The sequence below is a fragment of the Coregonus lavaretus genome (genome assembly GCF_964263955.1).
Source record: "Coregonus lavaretus genome assembly, chromosome: 29".
In the NCBI taxonomy this organism is placed as follows: domain Eukaryota; kingdom Metazoa; phylum Chordata; class Actinopteri; order Salmoniformes; family Salmonidae; genus Coregonus; species Coregonus lavaretus.
In genome coordinates this window covers 22666904-22689770 of record NC_140016.1, presented here as the reverse complement: position 1 = coordinate 22689770, position 22867 = coordinate 22666904, and the positions used below count along the sequence as shown (strand labels likewise).

Sequence of the window (22867 nt, the reverse complement as noted above, 5' to 3'; positions counted from 1 at the left end):
TACTATGCCTACTGTACCTGCATGTACATGTAGTCTACGTCTGTGGTGCATTAATGATGCCTCTCTGAGCCAATTGGTGTGAGGAAAAAAAAAAAAAAAGATACAGCCCTGCCTGCCAGCATGTTGTGGCATGTCATAGTGAGACAGAAAGGGTGTGTCATCATGGCGTTCCAGAGGCATGACGTCATCTTCACCCCCCCTATACTCTCCTTCAACACTCAACCATGTGATAAGGTGTCACATCCTTATGGTTACACCCCAGAGAGAGAGGAGCACATGTCCTCCATTGAAATAGAGAAATAATACAGGCAAAGTACACTTTTAAAGAATTAGGTGGCAGTAGTAATTCGGTCACTGTGATGCATAAGACACAAATGCCATGCTGAAAGGAAAATATTTTACATTCACTCAACGCTGTAATCTCATTATAATGGTGGTGGTGAGTGATAAAACAACACTACGAGCAAAATGGCTCAAATGATAAAGATGCTGATACAACAGTCATGATTCACTGTATATTCAATACATGTAAATGTGTGCTAATGAATGTTACTAATAGTTTTAGCCTTATTTTGAACACAATTAAATCCAATTTTACTCTATATCCTAAGAGACAACCTGTTATAAGATGCAACCGGATCCTACAGTGGCCTATTGGTTTCAATAACGCTTGGTAGTCAGTTATTCACAACAGATGAGTCAACCATGTCGGGAACTCAAGCCCAATAGATCCATAAGTGAGAGCAGGGACTGCAGCTGTTTAGTGGCATCTCAGCCACTACTGTAGAAACCGCGGTACATTTTAGCATTTTTAATTAAGCTTTTGACGGTAGACTACATAGAAAACCGCCGGCTACTGGCAGTGTTGAAACGATGAAATAATTCATCAACATAGTGGCTTTCCGCTGACTCACCTCCTACAGTCAGAGTTCCCTTGATTGATGTGGTCTAGAGAAGAAAGTGTACCCAAACTAAGGGCCAAACCTCAAGACATTCTGTTCTTTCATCAATAGTTAACACAGTCTAATCATTTAAATAGCGTACTTAGCCTATCAAATAGCCCAATTTCCTAAATTATTATAATTATATTATTATTAAATAAATAGTAGGATACAACCAACACCATGTATGAAAATGTATGCACTCACTAACTGTAAGTCGCTCTGGATAAGAGCGTCTGCTAAATGACTAAAATGTAAATGTATAATGAATGACAATACTCTATTATTATAGACAGAAGGCTATGTTTCTGTGATATGATTCATTTTCATAAAACACGATTGGATAGATTCTTTAAAAAGTTGTATGGTAAAAATGAATATGAGCAGAAACTTGTAGAATTCAATGAGAGCATGCTTTCCACTCCTGTCAATTGAGGAATCCCGGGTCGCTCTCTGGAGGAAACTCACCATATATGTTCACATACGTCATCCGCACTTGGTCAGTTACAAGCCGAAAACCCAGACACCACCATTTCCAGTAAATTGGGAGGGGCGTAAAATAACTATAGAATCGGTTTGGGCGTTTATAATTCCACGATCACTCTATACTTTTCAGTCCGGCTGGAATGATCTCTACGTAAGAAGTAATTCAAATGAATTTGGGAGAATTTAGTCATACACAAGAACAAGATTTACATTCGCAGTTTTCTTCTTCCCCTTTCTTTTTGGATCCTACCAACATCCAGCATTAAGGAGGGTTTGCCCCACGTTTGAATAGTGAACGTGAAGCTTTACCCGAACGCTTCATTCACGTCATCGCTTGCTCTTCATAAAACTCCTCAGGATTACTTTGCGCTCATCGGGAATCGGGATAGCAGTTTACAATCAAAGATGTACAGAAACTTTGGGAACTTGGGCCGAGGAGGCAGCGACTCTAGGTCCCCCCACACCGGATCGAGCGCTGTATCCCAGGGCACCAGCGCCACAACTACTCAACAAGATCAGGTAGGCACACATATTGGTCTATGTTGATAAAGATTAGCAAGAGTAATAAATGATAATTTTTGTGTACAGTTTCCCCTCTCAATAATTATGATATTGCTTAATCATATTAATTGCAGAATGTAGTAATAATAAGGAATTAATGGCATAATATGGACATAAGAAATGTACTAGGCTAATAATTGTGTTATAGCCATGGTGCAGTTTGATTACCATTGTCTGATGAATTGATACACATAATGGATTTAACCATTTATATTCAATGCTCACCGTCTTTGTCAAGATTGTTGCCTTTACATCCGGATGCACGCATATATCCATGTCAAATGCATGCATAGGATGTCCATTGCCCATGTCAAATATCTGGTTCAAAAGAATTGCTTTGCTGTAAATCACTTTGTTTGTTAGTTTATCCACCATCTCATTACTCTAACCTCATCCTTACCATCTCTTTCTCTTACTGTCTCTCTCTCTTTCCCTTAAGAAGTTCACTGTGGCAGGAGGCAGCCAGTTTGTCCCCAGTCTCAATGCCATCACTTCCAACCAAGACCTCCAGTGGTTGGTCCAGCCCTCCCTCATCGGTCCACCTGGCCCCTCACGGCCTCCACGTCCTCCTTACCCACCTGCAGCAGGAATGAGGTCCTTCAACCCTTCACCTTCCCAACCACACCTCTACAGACCAGGGGTCATAAGGGCAGCGGCAAGATCCGGGAGCACAACCAGACGCAGGAACGATGAACATGTAAGAATATGTGTGGTCTTTAGCCAGCAGGGTGTAATACTATGTAATTTACTTTCAGAGTCAATCAAAATGTAGGTAGGCATTGTGCCAGAATGTGGGTGGATATCTGACCAAAATGCAGATGAAATGTAAGGTCACTTAACACAACATAGACCTACATTTAGATTTGGAAGATGTGGTTGTCTTTGAAGAGGGACACTTTAGCAGGCCCTTTTCCATGTAGTTGTCTTATTAATAGTGCTACACTGAATAAAGAAACTACTGAGAGGATTAGAAGTGCTCCGGTGAGACTGAGAGGGGCAGGGAAACTACAGACTTCACAGAGGTGTAGAGACAGACAGTTGAGTCAGTGTGTCAGTAGTGTGTAATATCCTGTAATGTGTGTGACTGACTTATACGTCTGACATGGCAGTGAGATTTCACCACACACCCGTCTTATCTGATAGGTTGAAAACAAAATTACAGAAACAAATATTCCTGAGAGCTTTCTTTTGAACGGTATAGATTTTTGCGAAAATGTGGAAATTCCAGATAATTCAGAGGTTGACCACGCATTTGTTTTGGTTGACAACTATGTACTTTGGAACAGCTATGTACACTGACCTGCTTCATCATTGTTTGAGATAAGCCACTCATTTGATATTAGTGTGACATTGGCTTAGTGCTCGAAAGGATGAGAGCTTCTATCAACCTGTTTGAGCCAAAATATATCTGACACGAGCGGGTTCACAAAATGTAAGATGGCAAGACATCAAGTAGTTAAACTACTAGTAGGTTTTGTTTTCCTTGAGAGTAGATTATTTTCATACCTGTTGGCTTTGTTACACTTTTAGAATGTGTGGTTGAGTGAGCTGAAATTTGATGGGACAGGAAATGGGCTATCATGTGATTCACTGGGGCAAGTCATATGACTCATACCTGAGTCACAATTGGGGTCTGAGTGACTCATCACAATACGGGGCGGGAGAAATTGGATGAACAGAAACAGAGAACTGACAATGTTAAATGAAATTGGAAAAAGGGCGTAACAAAATGACAAAAGGCTCCGACATTACGAAATTAAGGGCAATCTTGAAAGTTTGAATGTAGTGACTCAGTTTATACACAAGGTGGTAGTATTTCACCACGCTAAACACATTTTACAGTCATCTGCTATTCAGTCCAGTCCCTTTATTCAATTGAGTTGTAAAACATATTACAACTTTTTTCAGTCATAATTCTGCCTCATCAAATGTCTTTCTCTCACTTTAGTTGTCCCCAGAGGAGCTGGAGAGACGCAGAATAAGGAGAGAGCGGAACAAACAGGCAGCTGCCAAGTGTCGGAACCGTCGACGTGAGCTGACAGACACGCTGCAAATCGTAAGTTGTATTTTATTTCAGGAGGGCGATAAACATATATATTTTAAAGTTTGTAAATCATCAACTACTGGATTTCTCTACCAATTGAAAAAGAATAGATTGACAATACAACCCTAATCTTTTCTCTTTAATTTTCCCTCTCTTAGGAGACAGACGAGTTGGAAGGTAGAAAGTCCTGTCTGGAGAAGGAGATTGCTGAACTACAGAAGGAGAAAGAAAAGCTAGAGTTGGTTCTAGAGGCCCACCGCCCCATTTGCAAGATCCACGACTCTGACTCGGATTCTGACCAGAGCTCAGAGCTTCCCTCATTGGGAGGAATCAAAATTGAGCCTGAGCTTTCTGACCTACCAGGGAGCTCAGCAAAGAGCCAATCAAGGATTGAGAAGCCCAAACCTAAAATTACTATCCCTGTCCGTACTGTGACCTCCTCTGCCTCTGCTGTCCCCATGGAATCTGAGTCCCTTCACACCCCAATTCTTATTTCTACTCCATCTCTTACTCCTTTCACAGCTAGTCTGGTCTTCAGTTATCCCTCTGGCTCTCTAGACTCCAGTTCCACTATTTCATCCCAGGCTCTAGCCACTCTGTCATCTTCCTCTCAACATGGTGTGGCCCAGCAGTCTCGAAACCCCCAGCCCTGTAGTATTGCCCATCGCCGTAGCAGCAGCAGTGGGGACCAATCCGATCACTCCCTAAACTCCCCTACCATCATCACACTGTGATTTAACAGGCTTCCTTGGTGGGAAAGACTGAGTTACAACACTGACGGTTATGAAGATGACGACAATGATGATGACGATTATGACAACAACATAGGTGACTTTAATAACGACAGTAATGATACGCTAAATGCAGCTGGTCCACTTCATTTCCTCTGTGCCTACACTTTCCAAATAGCCCCTACACACTAAATACACACAAAAGCTAACATACTGACACTCACAAAAAACATTATGGTGATGCGAATGACTCATATTTAAAGGATTGTATTGTTACACAATTTTTTTGTTTTCACTGATGCATATAACCTCTGACAACCTATATTTGTTATGATCAAAACCCAAGATGTAGAATTGTGCAAATGTGCAAACAAAATGCATTAACTCAGTGCACTTTGGCAATAATGGTGATTATTTAAGCAATAAGGCCCGAGGGGGTGTGGTATATGGCCAATATACCACATGGCCAATATACCACGGCTAAGGACTGTGCATCGTGCATAATAACAGCCCTTAGCCGTGGTATATTGGCAATATATCACAAATACCTGAGGTGCCTTATTGCTATTATAAACTGGTTACCATTGTAATTAGAGCAGTCAAAATACATGTTTGTCATACCTGTGGTATACGGTCTGATATACCATGGTTTTCAGCCGATCAGCATTCAGGGCTCGAACTACCCAGTTTATAATGCTACATTTGTAATGTAGGAACCACATCAATCTACTGAAGCATTACGCTATTTGTAAGTCGCTCTGGATAAGAGCGTCTGCTAAATGACGTAAATGTAAATGTTCTGTATGAACACTTGCCTTTATTACCTGTAACAACATGGTAGTACATGGTAATAAACATGTTGGGTTTGTTTAAGGATAATTATATGTGCATGCCAGGTTTTATGTAAACTTTAATGTGTGCTAGCTATCTTTATATAAAAGATGCATACAGCTACTTCTCATATTGTATCTTTAGTACAATAGAATTTATTTATGAAAAACGGCATTATTTGGAGAAAATTTGAAAGACACTAAGGCAGGACCATGGGAGTAAATATAGAATATATAGACATGTATTTATTGTTGAGAGTGTAGTATATTTTTTATAATGTGTCTCTTTTGACTGATGTGTGGGTGGTTGGCAGTGCCTTCACTGTACAATAAAGATAATTTAAAGACAACGTTATGGATGTGTAACTGGTGATGTATGTTTATGATATTTGCATCAGTATGTTCAAGCAATTTCTAAGCTTTAAATATCAGTATGAAAGGGTTAAAAAGAAGACTAAATGCATCCTTAGTGTTAAACCCATTAGTTAGTTGTGTTTCCATTTTGAATCTGTCCTGTTTCCTGCTTGATCTCGCTGCATAGCAACCTTACGTAAGGATGCTGGATGCTGGGGAGGAAAGGGAGGGGAAAGCTGGCCATTACCTCTCTGCTTCCTCTCTGGAAAGAATTGTATAACTGACTTCGATACAAACAGATAAGAATACCACAAATTAACGTTTCAGATGTGCTGAATAAGAAAGATACCGAGCAAGAAAATGAGGTCAGAATGGGACATCTGGGTTTTTGATTGAATGGGAGGTCATGTTTTGGATTTTTTCCCTGGCAGAGACCAAAACGTAGTAACGTTGGACTACAGTTAGAGGGATTCAGGAAAAGTAGAGGAGTAGATCCTAATAAAGTCTGGTAAATGGAGATCTATTGACCATGACCCTGATTCCTGAACACAGAGTTCTGTTGTTACTGTACTTCTCGCAAATGAAGTGAGTCACTCACTCACAGGAGGCCCAGAGAGCATATTATAGCAATGATAATAAAAAGGGGGTTTAGGAGAGAGAGAGAGAGAGAGAGAGCCTATGTGTGCTACTCTCTGTCAAAGGAGCTCTCTGTGTATCACTAAGTGGGTTAAAGCATTACCGTCCACTGCGCAAACAGAGGTCAAAAAATAAAACTGATAAATATCCACAATGCCAGGCTGTATGACATGGACAGGAATATCAATCATCTGCAGTCTGGGACAAATAGGTCATAACAAACAGGTTGAGAGATCAATCAATCACTCATGTTGCACCATGTAAAATGAATGTCTTTCTGCAAAGTCACACACACAAAGAAAGGTCACAACATGATTGAGTGTCTCAGCCAGTGTATTTAAAGCTCTTCAATGCACTACGAGCAGCCCACCAATCACAGCCAACAACAAAGCAAATCTTATCCAATCCATGAGAATGTTCTATATGCTTAAAACAGAAATATGTATTGGTTAATGAAGTAATACTGATATGTCAAGTTAATGAAGACAATGAGAGAGTATATCTACAGAATTACCACAAAACATTACATTGGGATCCTGACTATTGGCAATTTACACAGGAAATGTGAAGCAGTTGTAATAATTATAATAATCTTAACAATAATAATGTAATAAAGAACAAAATAAAAGTGTCTTGTCTAGTTCCCAGCATCTATAAATCCATCATCATGTCAAATCCAGTCTTGAGCTTACAGTTTGACACAAAAGTGGCTGGTTGAGAACAGCCTGGGCAGTTCAGTTGTGAGTGAGGTCTAAGTAACGCTATCATAGGTGCAGGTGCCATCACAAAGTTTTGTGTATTGTACAGCCTAAATTACTGTGGCACACTAGCTATGTCTCTTGTGCAATTTCAGTGTAAAACTCATGGGCAGCCAAGACAGTGTTCATAATAGACAATTTCATTGTTACGTTTGTGATTTCATACACACAGCACTCCAATCCTGACCTGAGGGACTGAATGCATAATCTACATTATTTAAATTGTATTTAAAGGTCTGTCACAAAAATCATCACTCATCCTTCAAATGTTTCAGTGCTTTTGGATGTCATGTACAGTAGACTAGTAGGGCTGGATCGAGATATGAATCTACAAGGTCCCATATGATAGATTTGTCCAGTGCAATACAGTACAAAGTAGTCCACTCCCAGTACAATCCAGTGCATGAGATAACATCCTAACCTGACCTCCTTCCAACAACACCTGCTACTGTTAATCATATACAGTCTCAATTACTGAAAAGAGGAAAACCTCCCAAAAGATTGTAAAAAAAAAAATGCATAAAATTGCGAAATGATCATTCGATAAAGCGTGACCTTTAGTCTCTAATGTTTCTTCTGGGCCTGTCATCCCTCTTTCCAGGAAAAAGCATTTTTATTTTCTCTTGGGGGGTCCTTTTTCAACTTTTCTTTAGGACAGCAGCACGTGCAGAAGGCACATAATTGGCTGCTATTCTGGAGACGCTGCTGTATTGTGTGTTATAGGCTATCTTCTAAAAAGTATCCCATCCAAGCTTGTGTTCTACCAATGAATGCTGTAAACAATTAAACATATTTCCTCAACCAATATTTCTCTGTATAGTGCTCTTTCACTACTCAGTGAAAGTATCCGGCTCTGTCCCATCTTCAGTCATCAGGTGAGCACACCAGGTGGAGCTGGTCCGGACTACCGACGCTCCCAGTGCTTGAACTTCCATCTCCCAGGTCTCGGGACACCATGCACGGCAGGTTGAGCTCAGTGGAACCACCGGGACTGGAGTCACTCCTGCTGACACATTCCTCCTCCAGGACCAGACAGAGTTCTTTGAGGTCCAGATTCTCCTTCACCAATCCATCCTGCATGCGCTCTAGGTCAGCCAGTTTTTTCAAGTAGCCGCCCAGATCCTCACGCATCACTTTGGCTGCATGGTGACCGAACAGCTGCCATTCCCGGGCCAGCTTCTTCACCTTTAGTCGGTCATCATCAAGAAAACAGCATAAATCGCGCAATTCTGTGTTTTCTTCCTGGAGACGCTGGTTGACGGTTTTCAGCTCCCTGATCTCAAGCAGGTGGCCCTGTAATTGTTTGTTAACTTCTTTTATCAGCCGTCCACGCTGGATAAGAGCGGAGATCTTCTCTGACTCCTCTTTACGCAGTCGACTCACCAGCTCTTCTTTAGAGCAGAAGAGTAAATCCTCGTCAGACATCTTTGACAAGTCTCTGTTGTAGAGCTCACTGTCACTCCCCATATTGTTTTGACTGATCTGTAATTCAATAACCTGAGAAATAGCCTTTCCTGATTACAGGCAGTTGAGGGTACAAATAACTTCAGCAAATGAACTTTAGCCTACAATTCCTGGGATGCTCTGTAATGTGGCATGGAGGCTACTGTAAGCTTTTTAGCCCTGAATTGTATGACTATCAACTGTCTCTATCCAACCATTGAGCAAAATATAGGCCAACAGTAATTCTTGGTTTTACCTATGGATAATGGGGAACAGTGCATGCTTCATTCACATCGACGTTTTTCTATGAGCTATAAAATTCCCTGAACAAGGTCGCTCTTGATATAATAAAACATAGCAAATAATTTCAATATTTGAAAAATAAAATGTCAATCCATCACTCTCATATCTCAGATGATAATCTGTGATTAGAGGCTTTATGAAAAGAGTTTGCATTAATGTCCAGTTTTCCCTTTGCTTTTTCTTGGTTACCGTCAGCAGGGTGAGGGGTTTTCGTGATTTTGCAATCCGTTATTTCGTTTTTATTGTGTAGCTGGCTCGTCATCCTATATCGGAAAACCTTGGATAAAGCTACGATAATGTTATTTTACTGATCTTCATGTCTTGTCAGAAATGACGTGCTGAAGAGCATCTGCTTTCGTTCTGTCCGAGTAAATGTTGTATTCCCTGTTTGGAGGATTTGTTCATGGCATAACATTCCTTTTGATTATGAGCCCAAGAGAGGCAGTCATTTTAAATTCACCGAAGAAAACAAACAAGGCTCTGAAGTCACCAAAAAAATATGCATCCAGATTCCTGCTCATCCTATTGCATTGGTGTGTGGAGGATAACAATGTCGGCCTTCTTCCACTGTCATTATAAAGCGGATGTCTCCTCTCAGACTCGGTTTTTCTCTCCACTCAGTGAATTTCAGAAAATGACGCCCATTTAAAAATAATGGGATTTTCTTGTATTCTCTCCCTTCACATAAAACGTTATATAAATTAGTAGTAATCATCCATGTAGTCTTTTAAAAACGAAATGAATAAACACAATAAAAACGTAGGACGAAATCGATACAGACCACGTTTGTGGAAGAGATGCTCGGTTTAACAGTGAAGGTCAAAATATTCACTGATGTTAAAAAAACACAGTTTCTTGATATTATCCTACAAAATGATTAAAAAAGCGATTACATTCATGAGCATTCAGATGTATGGTTGTCTGATGGTGGTTGTGAAGGAGGCAGTGGTAGGAATGCCCCTCTTCTGAAGCCCTCCCCCTATCCCTTTCCGTTTGGTCTTCCTTTACGGTAAAATAATAGCTTATACTACGTATTGTATCCTGTCGAAAGAAATGACATCACACAAAATTTGAATGCATCACATTTGTGTTAAAATCTATGGATAGCCCTGAACTACAATAATGTTTTCGGAATATATAGCATTCATATCACATATAATTTTATATTTGTATTCCATATAAATAAAAATACACAATTTATTAAAGACATCCCGACATGACCCCACTCTCCACCTCCTCCAACCTTAGGCCAATACACATACGCACATGCACACACACACAGCAGAATATGACACACAAGCATCAGCATTACACTTTGACACAGAACAATAAGTGTATCACAGTTACAGTGTAGTGTACACACTTTCAAATACACAGACGGAAAGTGTGACAAAAGGCTTTTCTGTGGTTTAAGCATGAGGTATTCAGCCACATCCTTCCGCTCTCCACTCCAGTTCTATTGTTTCAGTGAGGCCATAACAACATATGGCATTATACCGGGACTGGGGGGAGCAGAGGATGGAATCAGGGTGAGGTTAGTTAACAGAAGGGCTGGAACTGGGAGAGGGTTGGTTGGTTTGCAGTGAGGTGTAAAACAAAAAGACAGTTGACTGTGTACTTTTTCTCTTTTGTAATTTTGAAGGGCACAGACAGATACAGCAAAAGTAGGACGGGAGGGGTGAGGAGAGGGATTTGGTGGGATTTATTTGGTGGGATTAATACATCTCTGCAGGGAAAGCATGCGCAAACACACACACACACACACACACACACACACACACACACACCATAATTCCTCATAGTAGTTCTCTACTTTTTACCATTTTATTCGTGTTTATTATGGTAAAATAACAGTTCTGATATTCTGTTTTACATAATGTGATTGCATATGTTTTGTATATCAAAATATAATTTTACAATATAAACTTGTGCAACATGTCCTCATATAGGCTACATCATATTTTTCATAGATTGTAGTATTCGAAATGTGTTGTTGTTGAAGATAAGTAGTTCAAAGTGTGCTGCTGAAAAGGGTTAAATATGGCCGCTATACCAGAGACGAAAGAGGAAGCGAGACACCCCACTCACTGTTTTTTTCTGGTTCAATGAAAGCCAATGAACTAAGTAGAACAGACCCAGCTGCTATAGAGAGAAATAGTAATGGCGTCTTTTTGTAGACACTAACTCTGCCATGGTTCGTTGGACAAAGTCTATGGGGAAATTATTGGCGTTTTTGTAGGGTTTTTGGATAAACGCCGAAAACAAAGTATGTGGTAAACACAGGTTTAGGACATCTTATACGTTTTGTTCTATGAGTTAATCTTCATCAGCTTAAGTCTTTTTTTGTGAATTTTGAAGCATTTATGTAATAAAAAAACGCACATAAAGGCTTCATAATGCATACAGGTCATGTTAACTGACTGATACTATCTCATAGAACAAAACAAAAAGCCTGTTTTAACCTCAGACCTTATCCCAAAACCCTATTATTTCCCCATAGGAATGGCTGAAGGAACCAGAGGTAACTAATTTCCGGTTTTTATGACTACAAACTGGCACTTGTCATCTCCCGTCTGGATTACTGCAACTCGCTGTTGGCTGGGCTCCCTGCCTGTGCCATTAAACCCCTACAACTCATCCAGAACGCCGCAGCACGTCTGGTGTTCAACCTTCCCAAGTTCTTTCACGTCACCCCGCTCCTCCGCACACTCCACTGGCTTCCAGTTGAAGCTCGCATCTGCTACAAGACCATGGTGCTTGCCTACGGAGCTGTGAGGAGAACGGCACCTCAGTACCTTCAGGCTCTGATCAGTCCCTACACCCAAACGCGGCCATTGCGTTCATCCACCTCCGGCCTGCTGGCCCCCCTACCTCTGCGGAAGCACAGTTCCCGCTCAGCCCAGTCAAAACTGTTCGCTGCTCTGGCACCCCAACGGTGGAACAAGCTCCCTCACGACGCCAGGACAGCGGAAACACTTGAAACCCCACCTCTTTAAGGAATACCTGAGATAGGATAAAGTAATCCTTCTACCCCCCCTTACCCCACCCCCCCAAAAAATAAAAAATAATTGTAAAGTGGTTGTCCCACTGGCTATCATAAGGTGAATGCACCAATTTGTAAGTCGTACTGGATAAGAGCGTCTGCTAAATGACGTAAATGTAAACTAGGGAGCTCATTGATGTCTATGGTAGACTCACCCTGTTAAATTGACCGGAACTGATCTTTATTTTTTTCATGGTAAATGGCCAACCATCTTTGGCTATACTCATAGAGATAGATAGAGGACTCATCTTTGTATATGTGCTATTATAGCATATGTGACAGCATGGGCAGCGCCATTGAGGCAATCTCCATTTTGAAGTAGTACATTTTCTTCTTCACGATTGGCTGATCCCTCCTGATGACCCAGCCAATGAAGTTGGAAGACCTGCCCAGCTGACTACATTCAAGTGGTGGAAGCCATCAATGGCGCTGCCTATGCGAATGAGGCCTTTTGGCCACTAGAGGCTTCTATCATTCTCTATGGGCTATATCAGAGATACTTCTCTGTCTAAATAAAGACACTTCCTGTAACCGTACAATAAAGCTTTGTTCACAGGTTTTTTCTGCCGTATATTTTTCGAAAAAAGGCTTCGCTACAACATTAGCAACGGATGACAATGTTTCCAGAAGTAAATATATAGTTTATAGGAGCATATTATCCGTTATGTTTTGAGATAATAATGGAATTATCTAGCTAGCCACCTTAGCTAACGTTAGTATACCAATTCTAGACAACCGGGATTATTACTCATCCTAGTTAAAAGGCTTAGCTATATTATAACAGTATATAATATTGGAACCTTAATTTAAAAGGGTAAGTATCTTCTTGTTTATTGAGATAATGTATACAGTTAATAGCTAACGTTAGTAAAACATTGATTTGGTAGTACAGTGAACCAGAATCTGTGTTTGCCATGAAACCTGACGTTGAATTGCATTGAATTCTACGTCGGGGAGAAACTATAATTTGAATCAGGAAAGTTTACTCTCACAACCTCTACAAACCAGAATGTTGAATAAAATGATATTTTAAAGTACTTTACCAGTTGTCCATACGGTTGGACCTTTTAGCGGTAGGAATGTTAGACAATATATTCACAAGAAAGTATAATTACTTCAACTTTTCAAAGCGCTGGTAACTTAGTGCATTCATATTTCTATCACCTGAAGGATGTGCAGAACCATGTAAACACGTGCACGAGCTCAGCAAGTATGCACGAGTCTCCTGCATGTGAAGGCACTACCAGCGCTTTGAAAAGTTGATGTAGTTATACTTTCCTGTGGCTATACACTCAGTGGGCAGTTTATTGGGGACACCACCCAGTTCACGAAAGTAGTTAGCGCCTACAGACATTGAGTCACGTGGCTGTGGCTTGCTATATAAAGCAGGCAGAAAGGCATCAAGGCATTCAGTTACTGTTCGATTGAACGTTAGAATGGGCAAAACGAGTGACCTAAGCGACTTTGAGCTTGGTCTGATCGTCGGTGCCAGGAGCGGCAGTTCCGCTATCTAAGAAACGTCTGTCCTCCTGGGCTTTTCACGCATGACGGTGTCTATGGTTTACTGAGAATGGTGCAACAAAACCAAAAACATCCAGTCAGCGGCAGTCCTGTGGGCGAAAACCGGTTGTTGATGAGAGGTCGAAGGAGAATGGCAAGAATCGTGCAAGCTAACAGGCGTGCCACAAACAGGCAAATAACGGCACAGTACAACAGTGGTGTGCAGAACGTTATCTCGGACCGCACAACTCATTGGTCCTTGTTACGGATGGGCTATTGCAGCAGACGACTACAACGGGCTCCACTCCGATGAGCTAAAAACCAGAAGAAGCTGCAATAGTGGGCACGCGATCACCAACACTTGACAATTGAAGAGTGGAAAAACATTGCCTGGTCCGATGAATCCTGGTTCCTGTTGCGTCATGCTGGTGGCAGAGTCAGGATTTGACGTAAGCAGCATGAGTCCATGGCCCCATCCTGCCTGGTGTCAACGGTACAGGCTGGTGGCATAATGGTGTGGGGAATGTTTTCCTGGCGTTAGGTCCCTTGATACCAATTGAGCAACGTTTGAACGCCACATGTAGAATCCATGCCCCAAAGAATTCAGGCTGTTCTGGAGGCAAAGGGGGGCCCAACCCGGTACGGAAAAACGCCAAAGTACGTTAAAATATAATTTTATTCAACATTCTGGCTTGTAGAGGTGGTGAGAGGAAACTTTCCTGATTCAAACGCTAATTTCTACCCGACGTAGAATTCAGTGCAAATCAATGTCAGGTTTCCAGGCAAAATCTAGGCTTACAAAGGAGTCGTTGAATATGGCAAATCTCCTTTAAACTCAGGAAGCACCCATTCAACTTGCCATTCACCAGCTTTTCAAGCTTAATAATGTCAAAATACATTCAGTACTTACCAAAGAATGTCGTTTCGCTGAGCAACTGTCGTCATTACTGCCGTTCTGGACGGTATGTACTCCCAAAAAGGTCTAAATAAAAAGTTACATGCAACCGAAAAAATGCCTTGTCTAGAAATAATCTAAGTATTGTTTTTGAGAGAGTGCAATTGCGTCAAATCCACCTATTCTGCACCTCCTGCAATATTAATGGAATTAAAATACACTAAATAAAATCCTATCTAGAAATATACAATCACTGTAAAATCAAACCCTATATTATCTACTTACATTAAATATTATTGCATCTGTGTAGCGTGGGTGAAACGACAGATTAATATGCCGTTCATACACTGTTGTAGGTGATCAAATCAATGACCTTTCCTGCTGCTGGATCAGCCGAGGGGTGCGCACATTCTCAAAACCTATACTTAGATTCTTTCCAGACAAGGCATTTTATCGATTGCATGTCACTTTTTATTTAGATATTTTTTGGAAGTATATACCGACCGGAATGGCAGTAATGACGATAGTTGCTCAGGGAAACATTCTTTGGTAAGTACCGACCATATTTTGACACTATTAAACTTGAAAAACTGGTGAATGGCAAGTTGAATGGATGCTTCTTGGGCTTAAAAGTGAATCTCCATATTCAACTTCTCCTGTAAACCCAGATTTTGGTTCAGTAGTACTGTAGCTTTGTACAGTGCATTCGGAAAGTATTCAGACCCCTTGACTTTTTCCACATTTCGTTACGTTACAGCCTTATTCTAAAATTGATTGAATTACATTTTTTCCTCATCAATCTACACACAATACCCCATAATGATAAAGCGAAAACAGGTTTTTATAAATGTTAGCAAATTTATTAAAAATAAAAAACATAAATACCTTATTTACATAAGTATTCAGACCCTTTGCTATGACACTCGAAATTGAGCTCAGGTGCATCCTGTTTCCATTGATTATCCTCGATGTTTCTACGACTTGATTGGAGTCCACCTGTGGTAAATTTAAATTGATTGGACATGATTTGAAAAGGCACACCTGTCTATATAAGGTCCCACAGTTGACAGTGCATGTCAGAGCAAAAACCAAGCCATGAGGTCGAAGGAATTGTCCGTAGGCACAGATCTGGGGAAGGGTACCAAAACATTTCTGTAGCGTTGAAGGTCCCCAAGAACACAGTGGCCTCCATCATTCTTAAATGGAAGAAGTTTGGAACCACCAAGACTCTTCCTAGAGCTGGCCGCCCAGCCAAACTGGGCAATCGGGGGAGAAGGGCCTTGGTCAGGGAGGTGATCAAGAACCCGATGGTCACTGACAGAGCTCCAGAGTTCCTCTGTGGAGATGGGAGACCCTTACAGAAGGACAACCATCTCTGCAGCACTCCACCAAACAGGCCTTTATGGTAGAGTGGCCAGACGGAATCCACTCCTCAGTAAAAGGCACATGACAGCCCGCTTTGAGTTTGCCAAAATGCACCTAAAGGACTCTGACAATGAGAAAGAAGATTCTCTGGTCTGATGAAACCAAGATTGAACTCTTTGGCCTGAATGCCAAGCGTCACTCTTGGAGGAAACCTGGCACCATCCCTACGGTGAAGCATGGCGGCGGCAGTTTTTCAGTGGCAGGGACTGGGAGACTAGTCCGGATTGAGGCAAAGATGAACAGAGAAAAGTACAGAGATCCTTGATGAAAATCTGCTCCAGACTGCTCAGGACCTCAGACTGGGGCGATGGTTCACCTTCCAACAGGACAACAAGCCTAAACACACAGCCAAGACCATGCAGGAGTGGCTTCGGGACAAGTCTCTGAATGTCCTTGAGTGGCCCAGCCAGAGCCCGGACCTGAACCCGATCGAACATCTCTGGAGAGACCTGAAAATAGCTGTGCAGCGACACTCCCCATCCAACCTGACAGAGCTTGAGAGGATCTGCAAAGAAGAATGGGATAAACTCCCCAAATACATGTGTGCCAAGCTTGTAGCGTCATACCCAAGAAGACTCAAGGCTGTAATCGCTGCCAAAGGTGCTTCAACAAAGTACTGAGTAAAGGATCTGAATACTTATGTAAATGTGATATTTCAGTTTATTTTTAATACATTTGCAAACATTTCCGAACCTGTTTTTCCTTTGTCATTATTGGTTATTGTGTGTAGATTGATGAGGGGGGAAAAAATGATTTAATCCGTTTTACAATAAGGCTGTAACGTAAAGTGGTAAAAGTCAAGGGGTCTGAATACTTTCCGAATGCACTGTAAGAGGTGAATGATATTCCACAGGTATTGTGAAATGAAAACGTTGACGCTTATTAAAACCATATTTGTCTTGTTTCCTCTTAGATGTCAGTGGAACTCGATGTCTTTGTGGGTAACACCACCATTATGGATGAGGAAGTCTATCAGTTCTGGCTGGATGGCTATACAGGTATTGGCCACAACATTCACCAACTCACACACACATACTAGACACATTAATCCATAAAAAAATACTTCATCAATATCTCTAACATAAACCTTGAATCCTGTTTCCTTTCTGCCCCATCCTCAGTGAACGATGCTGTGAAGGTTCGTATGGAGGGAGGGGTATTGGAGGAGTGTGAGGCCAGTGCTGAGGTTCTGCGCAGTGACACCATGGACCAGTACAGAACCTTCCAGATGTGTGAGCGCCTCCTGCACAGCCCCGCCAAACTGGCCAATCAGCTGCTGTTCCAGATCCCACCCCATCGCCAGGCCATGCTCATAGAGAGGTGCTCTACCATCTCCTGATACACTTTTTTAATGTCTTATCTTCCTCTGCCTTAAATGTCACCTAATCTGTCTCTCTCTCCTCTCTCTCGCCTCTCTTTCTGTAAAGGTACTATATGTTCGATGGCGTGTTTGTACGAGAGGTCCTTGGGAAGAAACTCTCGAAGGGGACCAAGAAGGACCTGGATGATGTCAGTGCAAAGACTGGTGTCACACTGAAGAGCTGCAGGAGGCAGGTAGCAGAAACCTCAGAAGGCCATCCCCATTAACAATGACTATATCTCTGACCTGTAACATAGGATGAACTTTAATGTCCCAAGGGGAAAATGGTCTTAGACACACAGTACTGCTGTATACAAAATAGACACTGTACATCATACACTTCTCGTATAGCCACATACATAATACTTAGCATATTCCCTTATTCTGTCAGTGGTGTACTAATACAGCTCAGCTCAACGTTTGTGAGACCGTCCTGCCTGTACAGATTCTATGAGCTACAGAGCTCTAGACACTGCAATTCTAAGACCAAATGTAACTGTTTTTCACATGCACACTAAAGCTTTTCTCAATGATCCCCTTCTCTCCTAGTTTGATAACTTCAAGCGTGTATTCAAAGTTGTGGAGGAACTGAAGGGACCCCTGGTGGAGAACATTCGTAAGCACTTCCTTCTCTCTGACAAGCTGGGCAGGTAATAGTAGAATTTACTATTCAATTTGATATAATCTTGCCATTTATTTTGTACACTTTGACCTCTTTATGAAACTCCCCTGCATCTCATCTTCTCAGGGATTACGCTGCCATTGTTTTCTTTGCCAACAATCGCTTTGAGACGGGGAAGAAGAAGCTGCATTATCTTACTTTCCAGGACTTTGCCTTCTGTGCAGGGGAGCTCATCAGCAACTGGACCGTGGGAGCATTGGGTGAGTTGTGCACTGCAATCATTGCCGCTTCTTATAAGGCCTGCATTAATTGGAGTTCTGATGTTTTTTTTACTATCACAGCACCGTAATCTATTACGCAATATCAGATGTCTGAAGTAGTTTCTCTTCTCAGATAACATGGTGGAAGACATGGACGTGGATCTTGAGAAGGAGTTCTTACAAGATCTAAAAGAACTGAAGATTTTAATCACTGACAAGGATCTGCTGGACCAGCACAAGAGGTATGAGTGTGGTTCATTAGTTATTAATTGCCTGATATGTATGTTATTGTTTCCTGTCAATAATTCACATATTTTTTTCTCTCCATATTGTTTGTGTATATTGTATGTGTTCTAATACTATGAATGACAATATTTGGTATTATCCCTGATGCCCTAGCTCCTGTTTCTGTCATTCCCTCTGCTCCACTCAGTTTGGTGTGCACGGCTCTCCGGGGGAAGACCAAAGCATTTAATGAGATGGAAGCCAACTTCAAGGTGCGTGACAACACATGCTTGTGTTACCCAACATGACTGCTAACGCTTCAACAGACCACCCAGTTTCATAGGAGGTGATGTCCAGTCCCGCCTTCTACAACATTCTGTAGATCAGTCCATAGAAAGTGTGCTAACCACCCAGGTTATATGGGGTCAAATGTACACATAAATTCTCTAATTCAAACAGTTCACTTGAGTTGAATTATTTCTAAACTGCAGAATCAAAAACCTTTTAATTATTTGAAGCAAACTCTTCTCTCTCTTTGTCCATAGAATCTCTCAAGAGGCCTTGTCAACATTGCTGCAAAATTAACCAACACAAAAGACGTCAGAGATTTCTTTATTGATCTGGTGGAAAAGGTACATCTATACATCATTAGTAGTATATATTAGTGACTGTTTTTAGTCAGGATATTCAACTCTGGCTCTGGCTTATGAGGCCAATAAGGTTTACAGACTTTTGTGCTACCCATGAAACTATGTGATATTCTCTCGCTCTCTCTCTCTCTCTCTGCCAGTTTATTGAGCCGTGTCGGTCAGACAAATGGACAGCAGGAGACATGAGGCTCTACCTCACTCACTACACTAACTCTGCACACATACTAGACACATTCAAGTGAGTAACATATTACTGTTATACATACACTATATATACAAAAGTATGTGAACATCCCTTCAAATTAGTGGATTCGGCTTTTTCAGCCACACCCGTTGCTGACAGGTGTATAAAATCGAGCACACAGCAATGCAATCTCCATAGACAAACATTGGCAGTAGAATGGCCTTACTGAAGAGCTCAATGACTTTCAACGTGGCACCTTCATAGGATGCCACCTTTCCAACAAGTCAGTTTGTCAAATTTCTGCCCTGCTAGAGCTGCCCCGGTCAACTGTAAGTGCTGTTATTGTGAAGTGGAAACGTCTAGGAGCAACAACGGCTCAGCCGCGAAGTGGTAGGCCACACAAGCTCACAGAACGGACTGCCGAGTGCTGAAGCGCGTAGTTCCAAACTGCCTCTGGAAGCAACGTCAGCACAATAACTGTTAGTCGGGAGGTTAATGAAATGGGTTGCCATGGCCGAGCAGCTGCACACAAGCCTAAGATCACCATGCGCAATGCCAAGCGTTGGCTGGAGTGGTGTAAGGTTTGGTGGTGGAGGAATAATGGTCTGGGGTGTTTTTCATGGTTCGGGCTAGGCCCCTTAGTTCCAGTGAGGGGAAATCTTAACGCTACAGCATACAATGACATTGTAGATGATTCTGTGCTTCCAACTTTGTGGCAACAGTTTGGGGAAGGCCCTTTCCTGTTTCAGCATGACAATGCCCCCCTGCACAAAGCGAGAGCCATACAGAAATGGTTTGTCGAGATCGGTGTGGAAGAACTTGACTGGCCTGCACAGAACTCTGACCTCAACCTCATCGAACAACTTTGGGATGAATTGGAACGTTGACTGCGAGCCAGGCCTAATCGCCCAACATCAGTACCCGACCTCACTAATGCTCTTGTGGCTAAATGGAAGCAAGTCCCCGCAGCAATATTCCAACATCTGGGAAGGCTTTCCACTAGAAGAGTGGAGGCTGTAATGGCAGAAAAGGGGGGACCAACTCCATATTAATGCCCATGATTTTGGAATGAGATGTTCGCCGAGTAGGTGTCCACATACTTTTGGTCATGTAGTGTATTGTGCTGCCTGGCATTCATTAAGGCCCTGAAGTTTTTTGCTGTGTGCTTGCATAATATATGGTATTTCATATTCATATCCCAGTTGTCACCAGTGGGTGTCACTGCATCTCGCACCATGTGACTTAAACTATAGTTACCTTGTTTCTCGCACAGCCACTCTGGAATGTAGTTAACGGTTTACACAACCCTGCACCACGACACTCAACAAATACATATTTATCGGACAACCATATTAAAACAGGCCTCTCATTAAACTGAATGAACAGAGATCGCTCCATATTATGAACCTTGGCCAGCTCTCATAATGAGAATTTGTCTTGAGCTTTACACACTCACATTTCTCTCTCTCTCTCTCTTTCTCGCTCTCAGACACCAGGTAGCGTGGGACAGGTATATGGGAGTGATCAAAAGCTGCCTCCTCCAAATGTACCATGACTGAGACGTTGCCTCGCTCAACTATCTACTCTCAACTTCCTCTTTATATCTGAGTCACGTCGTCTTATTTCTTCTTCTCTGCAATCGTCATATAAATCCTCCGCTCCATCTGTCAGATGTTTTCCTCCTCCAACGCCAGTGCCCACATTTCTCCTTTCTTCATGTCTTTGTTTTATTTATCTTCCAGCTCTCCCTTTTCCATCCTCTCTCTTTCTCTCACTCCTGTCTGTTCTGACACCCTACTCTGCAATGTCATCATGCATATCGTATCATTTGTATTGTGTACTGAACAGAAATATAAACGCAACATCTAAAGTGTTGGTCCCATTTTTCATGAGCTGACATAGAAGATCCCAGAAATGTTCCATACGCACAAAAAGCTTATTTCGCTCAAATTTTGTGCACACATTTGTGTACATCCCTGTTAGTGATCATTTCTCCTTTGCCAAGATAATCCATCCACCTGACAGGTGTCATATCAAGAAGCTTATTAAACAGCATGATCGTTACACAGGTGCACCTTGTGCTGGGGACATTAAAAGGCCACTCTAAAATGTGCAGTTTTGTCGCAATGCCACAGTTACGTTTTGAGGGAGCGTGCAATTGGCATTCTGACTGCAGGAATGTCCAACAGAGCTGTTGCCAGAGAATTGGATGTTAATTTCTCTACCATAAACCGCTTCTAACCGGCCTCACAACTGCAGACCATGTGTAACTACGCCAGCCCAGGACCTCCACATCCGGCTTCTTCACCTGCGGGGTGGGGTGGGGTGGGGGGGGGGTATTTCTGTCTTTAATAAAGCCCTTTTGTGTGGGGTACCTCATTCTGATTGGCTGGTCCTGGCTCCCAAGTGAGTGGGCCTATGGCTGTTTCGCTGTCATGTGAAATCCATAGATTAGGGCCTATTGAATTCAATTGATTGATTTCCTTATATGAACTGTAATTCAGTAAAATCTTTGAAATTGTTGCATGTTGCGTTTATATTTTTTCAGTATAAATAAAGTCAACTAATTTTATACCGACAGTCTTGGCGCTGATTGTATTGCATATATTGAGTGTGTGTTTGTGCATATGTTGTGAGTGCTTGTTTATGTTAGAATGTCAGATGCAAAGTGCTCCGATAAAAACTGACTGCAGCTGTAGGGGTTGAGACCCGTTTGGTCCAATATAACACTTAGATATTTCAGAGCTTGAACATGCCAAGAAAGTGGTTAGAATCTCATACATCCCAGCATGGATGAAAATGGGTGATGACGGACTATTTTGGAATACATCTGCATAGTAAATGAAGCCTGAGTGGATTACAACATGAGAAGCCAGTAGTAAACTGTGTGGCCACTGGGGGTTGGGTAAGAGCAGCTGTCACCGCCCCCAACACACACATATCAACAACCCATGATGAGGTAGGTATAATGGTACTGCTCTTTTCCATGTCAATTAGGGATTTGCACTTTAGCAAAAATGTAATAGTTATAACTAACATATGGACACGTAAGATAATATTGTAAAAAATATGAACATATTTCACTGTTTGTATACAGTAGTAGAGCTGTCCCAGAGTACACAGCTTTCATGTAATTGTCAAAAGAAATGTGTTGCCAAAGTGTTAGTAGTACTGTCGTTATAACAAAACCTCTTGAAGAAATGGATGATGATTACTTCAGGGTCACTCTTTCCATGCTTCTACATATAAACATGTCTGTCTGTAGAACCTCCAGTTAAAATATTTACCGGTAGTTAGAAAAGCTAACTACTTTTCCAAGAAGGCTTGTGTCTCTCTCCTCTCTCCTTCGCTCTAATTTTTGTCCACATTCCACCAACTTCTCTCTCAAGCTATAAATATCTGCCTGTGTCAGATTGGACGGGAGCGAGGGAAACTTAGTGGCTGTACAGAAAGAGAGAAAAAGTTGGGGGAAGTAAGGATAGATAGATTGGGGGAGCGAGTTGTGGGGGGTGATTTTAAATGAAACCAGGTGCGTTGTGTGACCTGTGAGTGGGGGCACGGGGGAGGGGGAGTATGTGTGTGAATCTATGCAAGTTGTTGTTCCGCCTGCGATTTG

General features: G+C 41.8%; 3 protein-coding genes across 9 annotated transcripts; 2 read left to right on the top strand and 1 right to left on the bottom strand.

Moving 5' to 3' along the window:
- Positions 1 to 1439: 1439 nt before the first annotated feature.
- On the top strand, positions 1440 to 5948 carry LOC311105219 (fos-related antigen 1-like). 5 transcript variants are annotated; one of them, XR_014610222.1, is made up of 5 exons: positions 1440 to 1946; positions 2428 to 2685; positions 3937 to 4044; positions 4191 to 5170; positions 5317 to 5948. XR_014610222.1 is itself a non-coding variant. In XM_084147289.1 (4 exons), the coding sequence occupies exons 1-4, from the start codon at positions 1833 to 1835 to the stop codon at positions 4764 to 4766; spliced, it is 1053 nt and encodes a 350-aa protein (XP_084003415.1). In that variant the 5' UTR covers positions 1536 to 1832; the 3' UTR covers positions 4767 to 5948. The 5 variants fall into 5 exon arrangements, 2 of the variants coding, with proteins under 2 accessions (XP_084003415.1, XP_084003414.1); XR_014610223.1 differs by having other exon boundaries at positions 1536 to 1946; positions 2431 to 2685; XR_014610224.1 differs by having other exon boundaries at positions 1536 to 1946; positions 2431 to 2685; positions 4191 to 5200; positions 5281 to 5948.
- A 950-nt stretch (positions 5949 to 6898) lies between these two features.
- On the bottom strand, positions 6899 to 9309 carry LOC311105222 (coiled-coil domain-containing protein 85B). The gene has a single exon (XM_084147294.1). The coding sequence runs from the start codon at positions 8806 to 8808 to the stop codon at positions 8206 to 8208; it is 603 nt and encodes a 200-aa protein (XP_084003420.1). The 5' UTR covers positions 8809 to 9309; the 3' UTR covers positions 6899 to 8205.
- Positions 9310 to 12647: 3338 nt separating this feature from the next.
- Positions 12648 to 21772, top strand: LOC311104687 (acidic fibroblast growth factor intracellular-binding protein B-like; the record flags this gene model as incomplete). Of its 3 annotated transcripts, none has more annotated exons than XM_084146565.1 (11): positions 12648 to 12759; positions 16864 to 16948; positions 17072 to 17270; positions 17378 to 17504; positions 17860 to 17960; positions 18059 to 18192; positions 18326 to 18434; positions 18626 to 18689; positions 18963 to 19049; positions 19208 to 19305; positions 20741 to 21772. In XM_084146565.1, the coding sequence occupies exons 1-11, from the start codon at positions 12742 to 12744 to the stop codon at positions 20808 to 20810; spliced, it is 1092 nt and encodes a 363-aa protein (XP_084002691.1). In that variant the 5' UTR covers positions 12648 to 12741. The 3 variants fall into 3 exon arrangements, with proteins under 3 accessions (XP_084002691.1, XP_084002692.1, XP_084002693.1); XM_084146566.1 differs by having other exon boundaries at positions 12651 to 12944; XM_084146567.1 differs by lacking the exon at positions 20741 to 21772 and having other exon boundaries at positions 12651 to 12944; positions 19208 to 19309.
- Positions 21773 to 22867: the final 1095 nt, after the last annotated feature.

Coding starts and splice junctions, on each gene's coding strand:
- LOC311105219 (XM_084147288.1), top strand. CDS start 1,833: ATGTACAGAAACTTTGGGAACTTGGGCCGAGGAGGCAGCGACTCTAGG. Junction 1,947..2,427: donor CAACTACTCAACAAGATCAG/GTAGGCACACAT, acceptor CTTTCCCTTAAG/AAGTTCACTGTGGCAGGAGG. Junction 2,686..3,936: donor GACGCAGGAACGATGAACAT/GTAAGAATATGT, acceptor CTCTCACTTTAG/TTGTCCCCAGAGGAGCTGGA.
- LOC311105222 (XM_084147294.1), bottom strand. CDS start 8,808: ATGGGGAGTGACAGTGAGCTCTACAACAGAGACTTGTCAAAGATGTCT.